We start from the raw sequence: 23263 nt of genomic DNA on the forward strand, positions 1-23263 counted from the left end.
TTCTAAGTGGTCTTGGTGCCACTAGATGGGACAGAACACCACACCCTGGAGGTGTGTGGGTTACATGTTGAGCTAGTAAGAGTGTTGTAGGCTCCTCCACCCCTAGGAGCTGCTAGCATGACCCTCTGGGCTTTTTTTCCCTTGGCCCCAGTCCCAGAAGATATTCTTATACTTGGAGAAGTGGAAGCGTCTAAAGCGGGTAGCCCTCCCTTTTGTAGGAGGGGAGGCAGAGAGGAGGAGGACTGGAGGGAAGGCTCAGAGTGAATACTGACCACTGTCATGTATTTAAGGGTCACAACTTTTTGTAACCTTGACCCATGTTGTGTGACAGGGGGCAGGAAATAAAGGCTGGTCTCTTAACAGCCTTCCTGTGTGTTTGCACCTTTACAGTGTGAGGGTCTGAATCTCCCTGTAGAAGAGGCCAAGTGGTGGCAAATTATCATAGCTGCTATGAAACAGCCTCTCTGGAACTGCCAGTTTCCACTTAATGGTCAAACAGGACCTGGCCAGTAATTCATACTCCTGCAACCAGGAAGCAGGCTCTTCTATGGGGAAGGGGGGGAGAGAGAGACAGGTTTAAATATGTTATCTTTATTTTCAAGTAAAACACAAATTATTAAATTGCTTCTCGGGAGCCTCCCAGTTGTTTATATATAAAAACACACTTCACATTCCTTCCAAATGATAATATTTACAGTTATGCTGTGCAATAATTGTTGTGTGTGTGTGTGTGTGTATATATATATATATATATATATATATATATATATATATATATATATATATATATATATATATATATATAGTTTTGGTGGGCTGGCCATGTTGGATTCATTTTAGAAAGATATCCATATAAATTGTGAATTCTCCTGTTTATTTCCAAATAAAGACTGTGTGTGTGTGTAAATATATAATACTTGATTTATTCTTAGGTTAAGAATTATGAGTTATCTGAAACTGCTTACCTTATAATGCAGTCAGAAATTGCTTCCCAAAACAATGATATTATTGTCTGGACTGCCTTTGTCACTAGTAAATTTCTTTTGAAGAAAAATGACAGCAATTTTAGAGTCTGTGGAGGGCAAAGAGGTAGTGGCCTAGTTAGTGATGCTAAATAGAAGTGGCTGCCTTAGGGGTGTTGAATTTTTTCCCCCTTTTAAGAGAAATAAAGGAAAATGTAATAATAATTGCTTTTAATTTTGCAGGCAGGCAGCATTAAGCGTGAAATGACCTTCACTACATTTCAACAGGATGACCTAAAAAGTGACATCAGTCAAAAATTACCAGACCAACAGTTTCTCCTGTTGGCCATGAGGGAGGAAGATTTAAAAACTGCAGACACCAAAAAAACAAACAGAATTCATGAGCATGAAAAAGAAAACACTCGTTCTGTCTGTCTTCTTGAACAGAAACGCAAGGTTGTTTCTTCAAATATTGATGTGCCTCCAGCAAGGTAAGGACAGACTTTTAAAAGCATGTTTTGTTTTGTCTTTTAGTGGAAGAGGGGAGGAAAGTTGATTACTGGTACTGTTGGCACAGTGAGGCTAATACGCATTCTCCAGCAGGTCAAAGTAAAGCATTAAACTGTTCTTCTGAAGTGTCAGCTGGAGAACTAAACAATAACAAAAACTGAAAGCATTTGAACCTTACCAGCATGTGTTGCTTCTGCTCCCTCTCTGTCACTGAATGGTTGTGCAGGGTATAGTAAGTTTCAATCCACTTAGCTGCACTGCTAGTAGTGTGCTCTGGAAAAGATTTTTTTAAAAAGAGAAACAAATACTGAGTGCCAATAAAGGGAGGTGGGGGAGAGAAAAATGGAGATGGAATAGTATTAACAGAGAAATGGACATAAATACAATGTGAGTTTGTCATTTTACATCGAGATCCAGTATGGTGTAGTGCACAGCTGAGGCACCCTAGAAGAAGGATCTGTGCCCCTGACAAGTAAGAGATTGATGACTGAGGCAGAGCCAAGGATCTTCCCACTCCTATCCCATCTGCCTGCATGCTTGCTCTCCAGGAGAGACTGAAGGTCCCCAAAAGTGTGTGTGTGGGGGGGGGGCACTGGTGCTCAAATTGTGGCCCTGTTTCTCCCCCCCCCCCCCCCCCAGCTGCCCCTTCCCACCCCCTGAGGCCTCCTTCCTGTGCTGCCTCTTCTCCCCAAGGTCCTGCCCTCCACTCACTCCTCTCCGCTCCTTCCCCCCATGTTGCTTGCCCTTATGGCCTGTAAAAAGTGGGAAGGCCATGGCCCTCTTATCCCCCCCCCCTTCGTTCCAGCACCCTTGTTGCTACCCCGCACCGTACCTGCATCTGCAACATGGAGAGGATACTCAAGGGAGCATGTGGGGTCTTATTCTTCATTACACCCCTAGGGCTGAGTCATAATGAGGCCTGTTGAAGAGCGGGAGAGAAAGGAAATGAATGAATTGAGGAAAATAAACATGAAGGGGAAGGTAACAAAGGAAAGAAAAATCTGTGTGTTCCCAGGAAGTGGGATGGGGTGTGGATAATTCAACTAAAAATATCTGACCCATTGTGGTGTAACTAGTTGTGTGTACTTTTACTTTGTACATGTTATTACACTTCTCCTTCCCACTGTGGAACTACAGTAAATGCACACAAACGTAAGTAATTTTATTAGACAATTCCACTTTTGGTTAAACTGCTCAAGATGAGTATTTGGGGATAAATAACTGTCCTCCAACTTGACAAATGCCCAGGTGAGAAGGAGAGGATACTGTTTATTTGTATGTTTTTTCTGGAATTTAAGTAACAGCTAGAGAGGGAATTTCATGTATAAAGCTTATACAGGGTAAACTAATAAATTGTTCGCCCTCTATAACACTGAGAGAGAGAGATGCACAGCTGTTTGCCCCCCCAGGTATTAATACTTACTCTGGGTTAATTAATAAGTAAAAAGTGATTTTAGTAAATCCAAAAAGTAGGATTTAAGTGGTTCAAGTAATAACAGACAGAACAAAGTAAATTACCAAACAAAATAAAATAAATCACTCAAGTCTAAGCCTAATACAGTAGGAAACTAAATGCAGGTAAATCTCACCCTCAGAGATGTTCCAGTAAGCGTCTTTGACAGACTAGTCTTCTTCTAGTCTGGGTCCAGCAGTCACTCACACCCTTGTAGTTACTGTCCTTTGTTCCAATTTCTTTTAGGCATCTCCTTGGGGTGGAGAGGCCCTCTCTTGAGCCAGCTGAAGACAAAATGGAGGGATTTCCAGTGGCTTATATAGTCTCTCTCTTGTGGGTGGAAACCCCTCTCTTCCCCTGTGTAGAATCACAGCTACAAGATGTAGTTTTGGAGTCACATGGGCAAGTCAGTTCTTTACAGGCCAAGCCATTGCCCACATGTTAGACCTAACGTTCCTAGGAAAGCTCAGATGTGGATTGGCGTGTCTCTCAAGGTCCATTGTTAGCCAAGTACTCCCAATTACTTGAATAACCCCTTCACACTATGTTGACCAAATCTGCCTTAGGTGCTTTCTACAGCAAACACTTTAAATACAAGCATAGAGCCAATGCTCATAACTTCAGATATAAAAATGATACATGCATATGAATAGGATGAATACATGCAGTAGAACATAACCTTTGCAAAGATATGTTACATGGTATATCTAGTATAAAACATATTCCGTTATGTCATATTTACACTCAAAAGCATATTTCTATAAAGCATTATGGGGTGCAAGGTCACAAATGCTTCCTCTAGGCAATTCTGAAAATTAGAATGCCAGAACCCCCCCCCCCCACCCCCACACACACACGTTTCTGTGATGGTTCAAACTTCTCCTGATTCTCCTCTCTGTAATGGCTAAAAACCACTATAGGTAATGTTGTGGTGAATGTCCTGGGGTCCAGGTTAACCTGTAGTGTTCTTGTATGTTTTTTCTTTTTGAATTTTGACATTGAGGTTTCAGCAAAGGTAAAATGTCTGCATAGTACATTTATTTGTATGTAATACTCAGTGGAATGCCTTCCAATATGTCTAGTTGTCCAAGTTTGTTTATTAAAAGTTCTGCCTTTGAAGTATATTGTGGTACTGGGAGTGGGAAAAGGATGATGCGATTGAGCTGCAAAGTTCAAGACTAGATCAGAGCTTCCCCAAAGTCTGAAAGTGGCAGTACCACTGGTTTTGCTCTGGCCCCTAGAGATAGAAGCCAACTGTGGAAATCCATGAAGTTCACAAATGTTCAGAGCTGGGATTCTGTTTCAGCTCCATCTCTAATAAACAAGTGAATGTTTAAAATTTGAAAACCTTAGTGCAGGGATCGGCAAGCTTTGGCACGCAGCCTGCCAGGGTAAGCACCCTGGCGGGCCGGGCCGGTTTGTTTACCTGCCGCGTCCGCAGGTTTGGCCAATCACGGCTCCCACTGGCCGCGGTTCGCCGTTCCAGGCCAATGGGGGCTGCGGGAAGCGGCATGGGCCAAGGGATGTGCTGGCTGCCGCTTCCCACAGCCCCCATTGGCCTGGAGCAGCGAACTGCGGCCAGTGGGAGCCGTGATCGGCCAAACCTGCGGACACGGCAGCTAAACAAACCGGCCCGGCCCGTCAGGGTGCTTACCCTGGCGGGCCGCGTGCCAAAGCTTGCCGATCCCTGCCTTGGTGTATTTCAATGTTTTCATGATACTCATCACTGTATTTTCTGAGTGCCACCCAAAAGTGACTGGACTTCTCTCAAAACACCCATGTGAGTAAGGCAGTATTAGTATCTCCATTTAAGGAAACTGAGGCACAGAGCGTAAGTGCCTTTTGTTCAATCATAGAAATGTAGGGCTGGAAGGGACCTCAAGAGGCAGGACCAAGTAAACCTATGCCATACCTGACAGGGGGGTTATCCAACCTGTTCTTAAACATCTCCAATGATGGGATTCCACAACCTGCCTGGAAGCTTATTTCAGAACTTAACTGCCATTATAGTTAGAAAGGTTTTCCTAATATCTAATATAAATCTCCCTTGCTGCAGATTAAGCCCATTACATCATGTCCTATCTTCAGTGGACATGGAGAACAATTGAAAAATGTCCTCTTGTAACAGCCCTTAACATATTTGAAGACTGCTATCAGGTCCTCCCTCAGTCTGCTTTTCTCGAGACTAACCATGCCCATTTTAAACTTTTCATCATAGGTCACGTTTTCTGAACCTTTTATCATTTGTGTTGCTCTCCTCTGGACTCTCCTATATTGAGGTGCCCAGGATGGGACAGAGTACTCCAGCCGAGGCCTCACCAGTGCTGAACAGAGCAGGACAACTACCTCCCATGTCTTACATTTGAGATTCCTGTTTATACACCCCAGAATATTAGCCTTTTTAGCAACTGCATCACATTGTTGACTCCATTCAATTTATGATCCACTATAATCTCCAGATCCTTTTCGGTAGTACTACTGCTTAGCCAGTTATTCCCCATTTTGTAGTTGTGTATTTGATTTTTTTCCTGCCAAAGAATAATACTTTGCACTTGTCTTTATAATATTTCATCTTGTTGATTTCAGAACAATTCTCCAATTTATCAACGTCATTTTTAATTCTAATCCTGCCCTCCAAAGTGCTAGCAACCCCTCCCAGCTTGGTGTCCTCCACAAATTTTACAAGCATATTCTTCACTCCATTATTGAAGTCATTAATGAAAATAGTGAATAGTACTGGACCCCAGGACAGACTCCTCCACAATTCCACTAGATATGTTCCCTCTGTTTGACAGTGAACCATTGATAACTATTCTTTGAATACAGTCTTTAAACCAGTTTTGCATCCTCCTTATAGTAATGTCATCTATATTACATTTCCCTAGTTGCATATGAGAATGTCATGGGGGACTGTCAAGCCTTACTAAAATCAAGATAGATCATATCTACAGCTTTCTCTCTATGCACGAGGCCAGTAACCCTGTCAAAGAAGGAAATTAGGTTGGTTTGGCATGATTTGTTCTTGATGACAAATCAATGTAAGCTATTTCTAAAAACTCTATTATCCTCTGGTGCTTACTAGTTTGTTTAATCATTTGTTCAAATATCTTTCCAGGTACCGAGGTTAGGCTGACTAGTCAATATTTCTCCAGGTTCTCTTTGTTCCCCTTTTTAATGGTTGGTACTATGTTTGCCCTTCCCTAGTTCTCTGCGATCTCATCCATCCTCCATGAGTGCTCAGAGATAATCACTATCAGTTCCGAAATTGCTTCAGCTTAAGTACCCTCGGATGAATTTCACCAGGGCCTGCCAACTTGTATACATCTAATTTATCTAAATATTGTTAACCAGGTTTTTTCCTATTTTGGCTTGCATTTCTCCCTCTTGTTGTTAATATTAATTGTGTTAAGTATCTGATCACGACTTACATTTCTAGTGACGACTGAAGCAAAATAGGCATCAAAGACCTCATTTGTCTTGATGTCATCATCTGTTATTAGCGTTCCTTCGCTGCTAAGCAATGGACCTATACTTTCCTTATGCTACAGGGTTAGGTTGACGTAAGCTGCCTTGCGTCGACCTAGCTGTGGAAGTGTCTTCACTTAAATTTGGCTCCTGCTGATGTAAATGCATCTCTATGCTGAATTAGTAACACCCCCTCCCCACGCGACATACAGTAATGGTGGATGTAATTAGGTTGACACAGTGTCAGTGTAGACATTGCATTGCTTATATCGACTGTTACTGGCTTTCAAAAGCCATCCCACAATGCCCCACACTGACAATACAATTGATACAAGTGCTCCTGGTGAGGATGGGCACCTCTGACACAAGGAGCCGAGTGCGCGCACACACAAACAATTTAATAACTGTGGTGGCTATATGCCAACATAATTTTGTAGTGTAGGCATGGCCTTAGTCTTTCTCTTGCTCTTAAGATACTATAGAACCTCTTCTTATTGTCCTGTGTCCCTTGCTAGGTGTAACTCATTTTGTGCCTTAGCCTTGCTTGTCACATAGCAAGTCTGTTAGAGCAAGGCATAGAACCTCTGTCTTCTAAGTGCCAGTAAAGTTTAACCTTCACCACCACAAGACTGTACTTCCTCAGTGAGATGAGGGTTTTCCACAAAGAAGGAAAAGAGAGAATTAATTTAATGTTTACAAGTACCTTAGTAAAACTAATTGCGATTTGAAGAAATACATCTATTAATTTAGGAACCAGTGAACTCAAAGAGGGGTTTTGCATGTGTGAGTGAAGGATGCTAGAATTAGCCTTTGTATAGCAATGAAAAGTGTTCTGGTTGCCAAAATGTCGTCTAAAGTAGTTTGATGATGCATTTTATGCTATAAGTAACTAAATTAGATTGTTCTGCTTGCAAGAGAGGATTTTTTTTCTTGTTTATATACATTCCAGTCAAGCTATTCTAGCAGAATTAGTGAATGAAGAGGGAAAACTAACCTAGATTTTAGACCCAGTAATACAGTGATGGATACCTTGGTGACAATTGCTACAATTTTGAGGCAAATTCTAGTAAAAGTTGTAATTATTTGGGAACTCATTATTTTCTTCACTTTGGGCCATATTGTCCCACTCCTCCATAGTGGACAGGAAACTCTCTAAGGCTCTGCCAGGGGGAATGTTCAGTGTCTTTTCCTACAACCCCCTTCAGCAAAGTGATTGTGAGTTCAGACCCAAATTCAGTGTATTGGTTGAAATTGCTGCAAGTGTAGGGGGCTCTGTGAAGTCCCTGTGCCTTTTCACATGGTCTCCGTCAGCTTTCTCCTCTAGGGAATCTTTGCTGCATTTGGGGAAATAGGGACAGGGGGTAATTTCTCAGAGCAGCACTCTCTGTCCAGTAGCCCCTTGTCTGGATCTGTTTGGTCTTGTCTTCTCCACCTCAGTAAGTTTTAATCTACTGTATGCAAGTTGTTGCAAACTAAATGGCTTTTTCGTTTGAATGATGCAATAAGAAACTAGGCAAGGATTGCAGTAACTTTGTTTATACAAGGCGTTATCTTGTTTATTTAAGATCTGCTTACAGTTTAGAAAAAAACACACAAACTTCTGCAACTGTGTATGAGGACTGAAGATAAGGATACAGAACACTACAGAAGTACAGCTTATTTATTTTTTGTTTTAATAATGTGGAGATTATTTAAGGCAATATAATTGAGGAACGTTGTGTTTTGTTTCTGGTGCCAAAGGCAACAATTAAAATGAAACTTTATAATAGCTCTCCAAACAAAGGGGGGTGTACAAGGAATAAGAGCTTCAGAGACACACTGGTAGTAGTACAGAATCCTTAACACAGCATGCAAATATCTTAAAAGTAGCTCTTTAACATAGGCTTCTTCAGAATTAGCAGTGTACTCAAGTGAGCTAATATCCCTTCCTTTTCAAAAAACAAAATCAAACCCAACCGCATATTATTTTCCCCATAACATATCTGTTAGAAAGGTGTAGGTAAGAGACAGAATTTTTCAGTGAATAAGAATGAAGGTCTTAGTGAGATGTGTAAGTGTAATGACAAAGAATTATTCTGAAAATGCAATAATTTATAAATGTCACTTGACAGATGAGCAGCTGCCTTAGGGCTTGCAACTTGATTATTTTGTTTGGATTATGAAACTTTAGAAATGTAGAAAAGTTTAAATCCAAACCAACAGCTGTTTGGAAGCATAGTTCTGAGGTATGCTTTAGTTCCACTAGATGGCAATACAGAGCACTTTGCTTTTGTGAAAATGTAACTAGGGCTGGCCAGAATACAAGAATTCCATTTTCTAAAAAAAAATTGAGATTTTGAAATTTGTTTTTGTTAAAGTGTGGAACAAAAGCAGAGACCTTTCTCTTCTTTTTTTCATGAAAAATTTTGAGGCAGACAGATTCCAGAATAGCCTGTAGTCTTGTGGCTAGGGCCCTCACCAGGGATATAGGAGACCCAGATTCAAGTCCCTGCTTAAAGTCAGGTAGGACTTGAACGTGGGTCTCCCACATCCCAGGTGAGTTGCCCTAGCCACAATTCTTGACCAGCTATCAACGTAACTCTGAGTTTAAAGGAATAGTAGAAAGATTAAAATATATTTGTGTGTTTTTGAAGATCCCTTAGATTATTACATGTGAAAGAATTTAAAAATCTTACTTACATTTCAGCATTAATGGTGATTGTTTACTTTTTGCATTTGACTCCGATTGGACACTTTCTGGCTCTCAATGCATTATCATGGTGCTGCAGTGTTTGGATTGCAAAAGGGATTAAAATAAGAGAAAATCATAGAAGCTTTACTGTTCATCTGAGGCATTGTCTCGACTACAGGGAAAAGTCGATCTAAGCTATGTAATTTGAGTTACGTGAATAGCGTAACTCAAGTCGACATAGCTTAGATCTACTTACCATTGGGTCCATACTACGCGATGTCGACAGGAGACGCTCTCCCGTCGACTCCCCTTACTCATCTCAATCCGGTGGAGTACAGGAGTCGACGGGAGAGCAATCTGCAGTCAATTTAGCAGGTCTTCACTAAACCCTCTAAATCAACTGCTGATGCATTGATCGCCGCACGTCGATCCCCCGGTAAGTGTAGACAGGCCCTTAGGTTGCATTTTTGCAAAAAGTAAATGTGGGGCTTATATCAACATGAGAATTTCCTTTTTAAGATTATTACATTTGTTATTTAACTTATGTTGCCATGTTAACATACAATGATTTGAGATGGATACTTCTTTCTGTTTTAAATGTTTGTATAAATTAGACATAAGTGACAGAGGGCTTTTTCTGTGCAATTTGAGGGGAGGGGAAATGCAGTATTAACATCTTTCTAGTCCAACAACAGGATTAGAAAGAATTTGAGGAAACTGTTAGTCAGCTGCCAGCTGAATATCCCTTCCTGAAGTGTAGCTTTTTCTTCCATGTAAGTGCCTTTGTGTTTACTTCAATTTTAGTCAGTCTGCATACTTCTGCTTTTGTATATGTGTTTATTACATAATTGTTTTGGAGAGTTTGCCCCGCATACAAGTTTTTCCAGTTGGACCAGGAAGAAATTAGGGGTTCATTCATTTTCCTCAGCATTATCTTTAATCAGCCTACTACTGCAACTTGCTTCCACAATATCTCCTTTTATTAAACCTTCATGTGGCTCAACAGGTTGCAACTTACACCAGGGTGTAAGGGAGTCGGAGTATTAGTATAACATCTTTAGAACCTCACATTATTCTGAATTTATCCCCCTGGTTTTGTTCCAGTGTTTTACACTTTACTCCTGGGGAAATTCTGTGCCAAAAATTTTTAAAAATTCTGTGCGCAAAATTCTGCACATTTTATTTGTCAAAATAACACAATTATGCCAGTTTCAATTATTTTGGTAATTTATTTCAAAATACTGTCAACAAGTGACAATATAGACCAAAAAAAAGATTCAGGAAATGTTTTTTGACTAATAGATTTCTTACTAGGCATATTAATACAGAACTTTGAGTAATAATTCATTAAAACTACAATACAGAAACATATTTCCTGCAGCCCTCAGAATCAGTGCAAAGGCTTGGGGGAATCAGGGGTAATGAGGAGCTGAGGGAGAGGGAAGTATTTGCTGGGAAGGAGCCTGGGAGTGAACTTGGAGGGTTGTTGTGGATGGGTGGGAGAAATATAGAATGTTTTTTCTTGGGGGAGGAGGGATTGTTAGTGAGTTGGGGAGCCTCCCCCATGCAGACCCTGGCTGGCCCTTAGCCTCTCCAATCAGTCAGGCACATCTGCCCCTTTCCCCATATACTCCTGCACTCCTACTCTCATTCAGCCCTGGCTTCTGTCTGTCCCTCCCAGTAGGCCTTCTGAACCCCTGTTTATGTGGACCCCCTTCAGCAGACCCGTGTGCCCCGTGCTGTCTGTCCGCTTTCCCCCCACCCCCATATCTCATGCCTCTTCATCTGGCCCCACAAGCAGGGTGCTGTGAGGAACACAGCCTCTGCTCTCTCCCTATTGGATGCTGACTGCTATAGCCAGTGAGTGGTGAGCTGGCTGCTTCTGTTTTGATGCCAGAGCGGCCCCTGGTGGGCAAAAGAAGTAACTGCAGCACCTCTCCAGCAGAATGTATTGTATTCAGCAAAAAAAATCTGCAGGGCACATGAATTCTGCGCTTACGCAGTGGCGCAGAATTCCCCCAGGAGTAACATTTGTATGCTGGCTGTCCTGTTCTGACCCTCACAAAAATGACTTGTAATGAAATTATCCCAGTGAGAAAAATGTTAAAATGTCAAAATAAATATGATCAAGTTAAACATCATAATGATGAAGTCTCTTATGTGTTGGACATACAGTTTGAGATATTTCTATGTATAAGGCTTCAGAAGCAGACTTAGAAGATGGTATTGTATTTATGTAATAGGTTTACCATTCTTCCAAAAATCTTGCTATTGAGCAGTGAAGATGGTTTACTATGGCCCACATCCACTTGTCTCCATCTGTAAAAGTGATTAGCATCTTATCCTACCAGGAGTCAAGAGAAGAGGCTGAATTGTTTTCACTGTTTGATTATACGAAGTTGCCAGCAGGACTGTGATCTCATTACCAAGCATATTCCAATGAATTCGTCTAATGTGCACAGAGGGGAAATGTCTCTTAATCGGCAAAGAACATTAGGCAGTGGCTCTTGAAAAGTTGCAACCAATAGTCATTGCTGCTTTATCTATTAGCCATCAGAGTGAATCCATGTCTTGTTCTTAACTTTAATTCTTCCAAAAAAAAAAAAGTGTAATTTCATAATACTGCTAAACAGCTGGCAATATTCAATAAAAGTAGCTTCCTTGCGGTTTGCATTAACCATTGTACAAAAAATCACTGTTGAAGTGCCAGACATCTGTGCTTCTCATGCAAGAAAAAAAACCAGTGGGTGTGGGTTTTAACTTTTGCCTCTATAAAACAGGCAAGAAAACATTACCATGTATATGGGTATGTTTAGTATGATCATGTCTGTAGTGAATTTTTGTAAAACATTTTCAAATGGAAAAAAAACAATTATATCCTAGATTAGACAGTAGTCTCTCATGTTATATCAGGTGGTCAGCAAAGATAAGATTAGTATTCAGACATAAGATGTTACTCTCTACATGATACCAAAATTGTAAACAATGATCATTTCTTTTTAATCAACTTTTAGAAGTTAATGAGTTTCATCATGTAATAGCAACTCTGGTGTATTCTGTGCAAGATTCACTTTATTACAAACTGGAGGTGGGAAAGTTGACAATTTTGCATATTTATGGTAATGTTGCATCTGAGATTTTTATATAGATTTTATTTATAACTGTAAGAACAAACGCTGCACTAATAAATGACCTCACAACCCTATTGCCTTCACCGAGAATAGAGTAAAATTTGACCAGTGGTCTATATTTGATGAAGGGTCTATATAGATGAAAGGTCACTTTTCAAGGATTTTCTAATTACAATTGTTACAAGGTGTTTTACATGCATTAAACATCCTTTAAGGATTATTAGATACTCAAATGCTGTAGTGATGAGGGACATACGAATCAGGCATTTAAAATAATCTGGCCATCCTTATATCAAAGTGATTTACGATACATAGGTAGGTAGAATATTTATTATTTTAATGTCCTTCTCTTTTACAGTAGCATTCTATAAAAGGATGTATTTATTTAAGGCAGGTACCACATCTTCCTCTATGTTTTGAACACATTGTAGGCACTAATGCAAGCTGATTAACAAATCATCCTTGTCATAATAATCCACTTGATAGCAGTAAATATTTTTTACAGTAACATACAAGGCAGGAGTATTGTGTTAGATGAATTATATTTGTTTAAAGGGATGCATACTTTCTGCTGAGCTGCTAGCATTTTCTTTGAGCATATTATACTCTTGTATATATTTATAACAGCACTTGGGAGGTTAATGTATTGTGCAAATGGAGTTAGTAAAAAGCTTTTTTTAATTTTTCAGTATGAAATGCATATTCGTTTTCTGTACGGACGAGTAAGTATTTCTTATAAGCTTGCAATGGTTCTTCTGTTTTGTTCAAGATCCTTTTAATGCACTTTACCTGCCAAATGGCTGCTAATTTACTATATTTTTTTGAGAATATAATGGGCAATGTCTCTGGTTTTAAACATATTAGCTGAGCTCATTGCTTAAGCACTTTGCAGAGGCTTTTTATTTCGAGTTCAGTGAATTCTCTCATAGGCATGTCAGTTATTAGTCCAGTCAGTGGCAAATATATACCAAGTAACTTTAATCAAACTCTAATTTCCAGTGCTTAGAGAAGTATGTGCGTTCCATTCATTTGAACAGACAATCTGTAGGAAACTATTTAGACAAGATCATGCTGCAACAGTAGATTAATAGATTCTAGGATTGGAAGGGATCTCAAGAGGTCATAGAGTCCAGTCCCCTGCCCTCATGGCAGGACCAAATACTGTCTAGACCATCCCTGATAGACATTTATCTAACCTACTCTTAAGTACTATTACTGGCGAAGAACTACCTGCCTAATTTCAACATGGCTGACATACAAGTAATAGCAAATATTGAATAATAGGATGATGGCTAGTAAACAGGAGCCAAAGCACAGGTGGTGGTGGTATCTGATCAGTTCAGGTTTCAAAACCTCTGGGTGTATATGGAGAAAGAGAGACAGGCCATAGTTTTAGAGATTTAACAGCTTTCTGTAATGATCTCCATATTGGACATCTTGTACATACACCTGACTACACACATAGTGCAAGCACAACATCAGAGCGTGTGTGTTCAAGTGTGTCTGAAATATCCCCTGGAGTGTGCACCTGATTCACTTATGAGCATATGTGTACATTGACCTTTAGCCTCTCTCCAAGGTAGGTGTTTATTAAAACCAGCCCAAAGAGTACAAGACAGGGGCTAGCACCGCCTCCCCAATGTTTTTTTTTTTTTTTGTAAGCAGTCAGACCTCTAGTCAAACTCCATTGATTGAAAATGTTACATAAAACTTTTAAAATCAACCTTTTTTCCCCTAGAAGACATATTTTTTTCTTTTGAAATTCATTCTTTCTCCCTGATTTTTACCTCAACTGAACACTCTCCCTGTGTCTCTCCCTTCATTTGCTTGCTTTGCTACTGGCTGTCTCCTCTTCAGTTCTCTGGTTTTGTTTGTTTTTCCTCCAGGTCCATTTGTTCCTTTACCTTACCAGCATATTGCCCTATGTCCTCTTCCCATCCCAGGTACTCTGTTTTCTCTCTCTTCTCCCTCCATCCTGCCTCAGGTCCTCCCTTTTGTTCCTCATCTCTGTTACTCCCAATTTTCTCTCCTAGCTTCCAGAGTCTGTCTTCCTTTAAGGCTGCTGTACATGGCAAGGAAGGGATAGTAAGAAATGAGGGCAGCTCTGACCCTTTCCCCTGCACAGTGCCACTTACAGGGAAGGAGGGGAAGGACTGCATCAGATTTAATGGAGGATGACTGCTCCTCTGGTCAGTTCCAGGAGGGAGGAGAGGATAATGGAGATGCTGTGCTTGGCCAACCTTAATGTGCATGTTTGCTGAAAAGTGTCTGAAAATGGGACCACCTTACTCCAAGATCTGCTTACTTGGGTGATTTTAAAAAAAAGAAACATTTTACTGCAGAGGCAGCATAGCTAAGGCCATGTCTATACTACACTATTGAAAGGGTTTTTCCATTGCTGTAGGGACTCCACTTCCTGAGTGATGGTAGCTAGGTTGATGGAAGCATTCGTCTGTTGACTTTACTAGGTTTACACCAGGAGTTAGGTTGGCATAGTGCTCTGGGTATGAATTTTTTATGCCTCCGAGTGTGGTAGCTATGTCAACCTCAGCTTTACGTGTAAAGCAGGTCTATGAGGAAGTGAGCAGAGTTCTGTTCCTAAGTGAAGAGGCCTGCCTTCGGTTTTGTTTTTAATCTTATCTTGGAGAACGTGATTTGGTGTCCTTGTTGCTTCCAGTTCCTTGAATTAGTTCTTATGGATCTTTGCAAACTTCTCAGTACAGGTCTGTCGCATCTTACGTGCATTTAACATGCGCGATTTCAACTTTACGCGGTCGGCAAAAACAAAAAAAGAGAAAAATAACAATTTTAATACTATACCTGTAGTGCGGGCGATTTCGCCCGCCATTGAACTCAATGGAATTTTGGCTATACGCGGTTTTCGCTTTACGCACTAACCGCGGAACGGAACCCCCGTGTAAGATGAGACCGACCTGTATCTCTTTCTCTCCACAGTCTTGTCTGGGTTTCTCATCTTCTCACCTCCACTCTTGTATCTGAGACACAAGGTGGGTGAGGTATAGGGTTGCCAACCCTCCAGGATTGTCCTGGAGTCCCCAGAAATTAGATATTAGTCTTTAAAGTTTGTCATGTGATGAAACCTCCAGGAATATGTCCAACCTAAATTGGCAAACCTACTGAGGTAATATCTTTTACTGGACCAACTTCTGTTGGTGAGAGAGACAAGCTTTTGAGCTACACAGAGCTCTTCCTCAGGTCTGGGAAAGGTAGAGTGTCACAGCTAAATACAAGGTCAAACAGATAGTTTAACATAAGCAGCTAGCACGTATTATAAAGAACCATTCAATGTGAAGTGGCCTGTTAACACCCCTATAGTTGTAGGACAAAAAAGGAAGGTTAGTGCATTACAGATTGTTGTAATAAGCCATAAATCCAGTGTCTTTATTAAGACCATGATTTTTAGTGGCTACCAAAGTGCTTTGCTAACTTTTTTTTTTCTAACTCTGCTAGATACTAAAAATCATGATCTTAATAAAGACACTGGATTAATGGCTTATTACAACAATCTGTAACCCACTAATCCCCCTGTTTTGCCCTATGACTACAGGAGTTTTAATGGGCCACTTTCACCTTGAACGGTCCCTTGGTTTACCAGAAGTAGTTAAAATATGTGCGGTTTGACCTTGTATTTAGCTGTGACGTTCTGACTACCTTTCCCAGACCTGAAGAAGAGCTCAGAAGTTCAGCTATGTCTACACTGGCAGCACTGTAGTACTGAATAACTATTAAAGAAACATAGTCACATTTTCTCTCTTACACACACATAATGTGCTAGGCTCTGTCATCTTGAGAAATCACTTACTGTATTTTAACCTCTGTGCCTCAGTTTCCTCACCTGTAAACAGGAACAACAATACTTATTTACCTAACAGAGGTGTTGTGTGGGATAAATAGTAAACATTTGTAAAATACTTTAAAGATGAAGAATGCTATTGGAGTTTTTCTGACAGTTTTCTTTTAGTCATATAATTTTATTTACAGTAAAAGCTGTTTTATCTGGCACTTCACTAACCGGAAAGCTCTATAAACCAGCATTTCTGATCTTCTTTGAAATTCTAGTTTATAGTCCGGTTGGCGCGGGGGCAGCAGGGGGTTGGGGCGTGGGAAGGGGTGTGGAGCACGGACTCTGGGAGGGAGTTTGTGTGGGAGGGGACTTGGGGCATGGGAGAGAGTGCAGGGTGCCGGATCCAGGGGCCGCTTACCTCGGGCAGCTCCCTGCAAGTGGCGACCTGTCTTGGCTGCTCCTAGGCGGAGGCATGGCAGGGGGCTCTGCACACTACCCCCCTCCCTGAGCACTAGCAACGCAGCTCCCATTGCCTGGGAGCTGCGGCCAATGGGAGCTGCAGGCGTGGCGCCTGCGGGCAGAGGCTCAGGCAGCGCACAGAGCCGCCTGCCATGCCACCACTTAGGAGCAGCTGGGACAGGTCGCATCTTGTAGGGAGCCGCCTGAGGTGAGTGGCCCCCGGATCTGGCACCCTGCACCCCTCCCACGCCCCAAACCGCTGCCCTCTCCCTCTCCCTCACCCAAACTCTCTTGCAGAGCCCGCGCCCTGCACCCTCTCTCATACCCAAACTCCCTCCTTCTGAGTTAACCTGCATTTTTCACTTACCGGCACCCCCATTCCCCCAACATGCTGGATAGAACAGCTTTTACTGTATTTAGATGTGATTTTACATTTTGTAGTATACATTTTTATTATTGTAAATGTCAAGATTACAAAAAAGGTACATTTAGAGCATTACTTTCCCATAACTATTTATTAAAGCAAAAATATAGTGCAGAATAATGTCAAAATGTCTTCAAGATTTTATTAAATTTTAAAAGCAGCAGAGAGTCCTGTGGCACCTTATAGACTAACAGACGTATTGGAGCATGAGCTTTCGTGGGTGAATACCCACTTCGTCAGATGCATGTCATCCGACGAAGTGGGTATTCACCCACAAAAGCTCATGCTCCAATACGTCTGTTAGTCTATAAGGTGCCACAGGACTTTTTGCTGCTTTTACAGATCCAGACTAACACGGCAACCCCTCTGATATTAAATTTTAGTAGAGCAAGAAATTTGAGAAAACATACATTAAATAAATAAAATATAATTAATATTAAAACAAACTATGTATTAAACTAATAATAAATTAACACTAAATTAAGTACAAACTTATGTAAGTTCTTATCTCTCGTTTTAAGTTCAACCCTGATATCTGGTATGAATATGTATATTTATATTTGTTATGCATATGGGAAGCTTTGAATTCCATTACATTGCCTGTAAATGCAGTTTAATTCATGTCTTTATTAGTTTTTCTGGTTTTTATTTTTGCAACAACCAAGTCTTACAGAAATACAAAATATCATGAAGTGGCAGAGTCAGATTGTCATTATAATGCAGGAGTTTGCACAGGCAAACTATATATTTTGTGACACTTTCTGCTCTTTTTTCATCCACAAAACCTCGCTAAGGACACAAATTGGCCCTATGAGATTAATTGTATTGTGTGGATCTGGTGAAATTAAAATCCACAGAAGAGAAACTTTGTGTCATCTGAACCCTTCAGTACAATTTCTGTCTCATAATGTACTTTTGGGTCTGTTACTCTTTTCTACTGTATGTGAGACTCAAAGTATACTTTAAATCGGTGCTTAATTGGTAAAGAAAGAAATGCTGAGGCTCAAGCAATAATGATGATGATGTTCCTAAAACAAAATGGTGTCCTCCGCACAGAGTGACCTCCCGGGCGCCTTGCATGCAAGTGCAGAATTGCATGATTTACTAAAAATAGAATGGCATGCCACTGACAGAAGAGGTGCTGGGCCTGCACCCTGGCATGAAAAGAGGTGCTGGGGCTGTGCCATGGCAAGACCCAGCATAAATTAAGCTAAGCTTTAAATCAGCAGGGATCAAATTGTGTACTTCTGAAGATACACTTTGGGCAAACTCAAATTACAAAACTGGAAAAAATCTACTTTCTACTCCCTCTTTTCCCTGTTGTGCATTTTATAAAATATTGCTGAATAGCTTTCTCAGCTAATCAGTATCCAGCTGATTTACACCATTTTTTTTCTACCTCAGAATTGCCAGCTCTAGTGCTATAAATAGATGTAAGGTTTTTACAGCTTTTAAAAGAAAAATTGCATCAACAGTTTAACTTATGTAATGAAGAAAAAACTAAAAGTTTTATATTTGGAACAAAACAGGCTTATTAATTTATGCTTTCTCTTTATTGCTGCTATAGATCCTCTTGCTCTTCTTTTAGTTTTTTACTGTTTAGTTATACTGTGATATTTTTTTAATTAAAACCCCCCTCAATATTTAATAAAATGTTGGGGTCCTCAGCCTTAAATGTAGTCAGATGTCAATGGAAAAATAGTCTCAACTCAGAACATTGTCAGAATTTATCCCTATCTTGAGCCTGCCTCTAGTAAAATCCTTATCCATGCATTTAATCACGTCCAACACCACAACTGCGATTCTCCCTTTATTTCCTAAATCTCACAGGCCAAGGATCTGTTCTCTGTTACAAACCCAGAGTAACTCCATTATCCCTAGCATAACCCATAGCCTCTAAATTTCAGAAGTCCCAGAATGTTACAAACTATTGATTGACAGAGCAAGATGGGTACCCAGAAGTCACCTACTCCAGGACAGGCCCAATGAGGAAAATAACAGAACACCACTGGCCATCACATACAGCCCCCAGCTACAACCTCTCCAGCACATCATCAACGATCTACAGCCTATCCTGGAAAACGATCCCTCACTCTGAGACCTTGGGAGGCAGGCCAGTCCTCGCTTACAGACAGCCCCCACAACCTGAAGCAAATACTCACTAGCAACTACACACCACAGAAACACTAGCCCAGGAACCAATCTCTGTAACAAACCTCATTGCCTACTCTGTCCCCATATCTACTCTAGCGATACCATCAGAGGACCCAACCACATCAGCCACACCACACCAACAGGGACTCATTCACCTGCACATCTACTAATGTTATATATGCCATCATGTGCCAGCAATGCCCCTCTGCCATGTACATTGGCCAAACAGGACAGTCTCTACGTAAAAGAATAAATGGACACAAATCGAACATCAGGAATGGTAACATACAAAAGCCCATAGGAGAACACTTCAATCTTCCTGGACATTCTAGAACAGATTTAAAAGTAGCCATACTTGAACAAAAAAAACTTCAGAAACACACTTCAAAGAGAAACCACAGAACTAAAAATTTAACACCATTAATTTGGGCTTGAATAGGGATTGACAGTGGCTGGGTCACTACAAAAGCAGCTTTGCCTCTCCTGGAATTGACACCTTCTCATCAATTATTGGGAGTGGACTACATCCACCCTGATCGAATTGGCCCTGTCAAACTGGTTCTCCACTTGTGAGGTAACTCCTTTCTCTTCATGCGTCAGTATATAATGTCTGCATCTGTAATTTTCACTCAATGCATCTGAAGAAGTGGGTTTTTACCCACGAAAACTTATGCCCAAATAAATCTGTTAGCCTTTAAGGTGCCACCGGACTTCTTGTTGTTTTTGTGGATACAGACTAACACAGCTACCTCCTGATACTTGACAAACTATTCTGTTGTTCCAGGAATCAAAAATAAAGTGGAAGCCATTAAAAAGTCAATATTAGCCAGTCGTTACCACCCAATGACTACAGGTATTCCAGTTTTGTGGGAGAAAACTGGGATAATCTAATTGTGGAAGCTTTTGGCAAAGTACTACATTTCTAATAGCAGCCACTGTATATCTCTTCACTGAATGAAACTCGGAGGACCAGATCCTCACCTGTTGTAAATCAGTATAGCTGCATTAGAGCTGGAGCTACGCTGACTTACATCAGCTGACAGTCTGGTCCAAAATTGTTGTCCTAGTTTGCCAAAACTATCTCCTGATTCCTTCCATTATACATTTTTCCATATATCCGCCTATTATTGCTTAGTCTGTCCCACCAACGTAGTCCCCTTTCTGTTCCCTCGCTATGGGTATGACTCTGCTCCATCCACCTAGAAATCTAACCCTCACTCTAAATTACTTCCTCTTTTCGAAACTAGTTTCCAAACCTTCCTTTTCCTTCCACTTTAGCTAAAAACTTTAGAAAACAATTCCTTCCTTCACACCATTCACCTAATTAATAAATCTTTCCATTCTCTCCTTACTATGACCAGGTTGCAAGAATACACACTTGCATCTTAACCATTTGTAAAGTTCACCTTGCTTTTTGTTTCCCCTATTCCATCTTTCTCATCTTTTCCTTCAAATGTTCATACAGGAGATGTTGTATCCAACTTGCTTTTAAAGTGTTATTTTTATTCCTCCTCTTGCTTTTTTGAGGCATTGTATAAGTGATGCTCTGTGAAAATAAATTGTAGAGTGTTGTGTTGTACTAATAAAGTGTTGTATTGTTTAAAGGTTCCTTTTGTTGTTTTACTATATTCTGAGTGTATTTATGTGCATGGAAAACATCCAAATAACTACTTTTTGCTATAAGACAATTGAAAGGGAAGCTGCTAAAAGCATTGCAGCTTTGGAGAGGGAAGGGAATAGTCAGAAGAATGGGAAACTTGGCCAAACTTGTGAATTTAATCCTTATTTTTCACCATCATTTTCATGAAATCATCAAAGCTTTGTATATCCTGATGAAATCTAACATTTATTTATTGAAAATAAATATGTTTGTCCCAAAGAGGAGTGTGTTTATTTCAGCTCTTTCTAAAACTGACAAAAGTCCTAAGTTCCTATCTGCTTGCTTGCTTTTTGCTATGTGAGAAACTTTTTCACACAGCTCTAATTTGATGATCTTCAACCAGAGTAGAGAGAAACCAAATTTCTCTTCATAAGCCAGCAGAGGATCTAGAAGATTCATGTATAGATTTGGCTATATTTTTATGGCTGTTGTTTTTTAAAACGAGTAAAATAGTAAATCACAAATACAAGCAGGTAATAACTCATTCAATAACCAGTACAGTGCAGCCACAAACAGATTGAAAACATACACAAATATTTTAAGTAAACACTGACAATTTGAAGTTTCTTTCTACAAACCAAAAATAAAACGCTTTGCCTGACCCCCGATGTAGCTTCTTTCTTTTTAAAACACCCCGAAACTTTTAACAAATAGATGCAGAGCAAAACAGATCTTCAATTAAAGATGGACTTTTCCGTCACTGACCCATGTGTCTGTCAAAGGTTTCTATATATTTCTAGATCTAACACTTTTTAAAAAAAAATTATTTATACTACAGTAGTGCCAAAATGTACTAGGCTGTCTCAGGACTTATTATTTGTGTGTTTGGAAGCACCTAGGAGCCTTGGTCATGGACCAAGACCTCATTGTGCTAGGCTCTGTACCAGCTTAAATACGAACCTTTCATGGAAACTACATCACATAGGCTGCAATCTTGCCTACTGCTGAGCACCCACAATGGGAGCTGAGGGAGCTCAGCACCTCATTGGATGAGACTTCAGTTCTCTAACTAAAAACGGAACTCAGAATGAACTGATACAGAAAGAAACTTCCAGCTGAGACGTGCCTCTGCCTTCTTGGCCAGCAGGAGGCATCTTGTTACCTCAGAAAGCAACTGCCTATGGGCCATGAGGATTGTGGGTTGAGTCTTGGCTGGAGCAACGGACAAGCTGCACATCTGGCAGGCTAAAGTAATGCCAGGTGTAACTCCACTGACCCCAATAGTTGCACCAAACATGAATTTGGTTCTGTTATTTCAGCCCCAGGTGATAGACTCCACTAATTGATTGTCAGAGACAGTGTTTGGCCACCAGCTGGCACATGCAGCAAGTTGAAGACAAAAAGGTGAGGGTCTCATGAAATAAGAGGCTACTGAAAATTGTGCTAGGATTGCTGAAGAATTAATTAATTTTTTCCTTGAAACCATATAAAAATCATCAATTTACTAAAGAGATTATAGTGAAGCTATTGAAGGGGGAAATGGCCGAGTATGCACCAATTACCTGTGAATCTAATAGTGCCAAGGGGTGGGGAAGGAGTACCACATAACATTTATTTAGTCACCCCTCACCACCTACACTTTTCCAAAATTATAATCTCTGTTCAGTACACTGAATAGACCCAATTACGTCAGTGGTACATTTTCAGTCTAGGCTGGTAATGGGATTGATTGGGTGGTAGCTTATTTTTCCTCTCTCCCACTTGGCAGGCCAGTTACCTCCCACATTAAAGTGACAATTTCGCTACGCCACCAACTTTCTCCAGAAAGGATAGCTATGGTGAACAAGTGGTGTAGCGACAATCTTAGACGTAGGTACATTATAAATTATCTACAGTACTTTGGAGGGCCAAACCTCGACTGAACCCATTTCCCTTCCATAACCTACCAGTGGATTGTAAACTGTAGTTTGGTCATGGACCAAGACCTCATTGCGCTAGGCCCTGTACCAGCTTAAATACGTACCCATCTCTCATTGTTCTAAAGCTAACTAGGAAAATTACCTTTTATTTGTTTGGGTAAATATAATTCACATTTTAGAGGGAGTGATGTACTCTGTAGCTTTAGGCTTTATAGAAAATAATTTAGTTTAAAAACCATTCAGTATTTCACAGATATTATACTGCTAGATATGCCCTGCTGTAGATCATGGATGGATAAATGCTTAAACAATCATTAGGCCAGAAAGAGCAAGAGCCAGAGAAAATGACTTTGTAGTCCAATGGTTAATGCAGCCTCCTGGAAGGCAGGAGACCCAGGGTCCACTCCAGTCCCCCTGCTCTGATCACTGTTCAAATCCTTTCTCCCTTTGTGTTTTTAAGTGGCAAAAGTAATAATGGGTTCTGAAGGCAGAGTCCAGCATTTACTGACTTGGAAAGGAAGAGTGGTATTTTTCACAAGTGGATTGTTGGTCTTATACTTTGTTGTATGGTTTAGTACTGGATCTAACCCAATTGGTTGTCGTTTGAGAGGCTGAAAGCCCAGAAATACCAGTTTTGTGCACCAAGGGTTGGCACTACAAGTAGTTTTAAAATGGATATGAATATTGTTCGCTTGAAAAAGCAGCTCGCA

General features: G+C 40.5%; 1 protein-coding gene across 1 annotated transcript in view; it reads left to right on the plus strand.

Annotated features, from left to right (window-relative positions):
- The window catches only part of ZNF704 (zinc finger protein 704), a 145725-nt gene that overhangs the window by 40930 nt on the left and 81532 nt on the right, over positions 1–23263 (plus strand). Inside the window, exon 2 of the mRNA XM_065399938.1 lies at positions 1206–1453. Within this exon, the coding sequence (XP_065256010.1) occupies positions 1227–1453 (227 nt within the window). The 5' untranslated portion in view covers positions 1206–1226. The remainder of the gene's footprint in view (positions 1–1205; positions 1454–23263) is intronic.

The sequence above is a fragment of the Emys orbicularis genome, chromosome 2, assembly GCF_028017835.1.
Source record: "Emys orbicularis isolate rEmyOrb1 chromosome 2, rEmyOrb1.hap1, whole genome shotgun sequence".
Taxonomy (NCBI): domain Eukaryota; kingdom Metazoa; phylum Chordata; order Testudines; family Emydidae; genus Emys; species Emys orbicularis.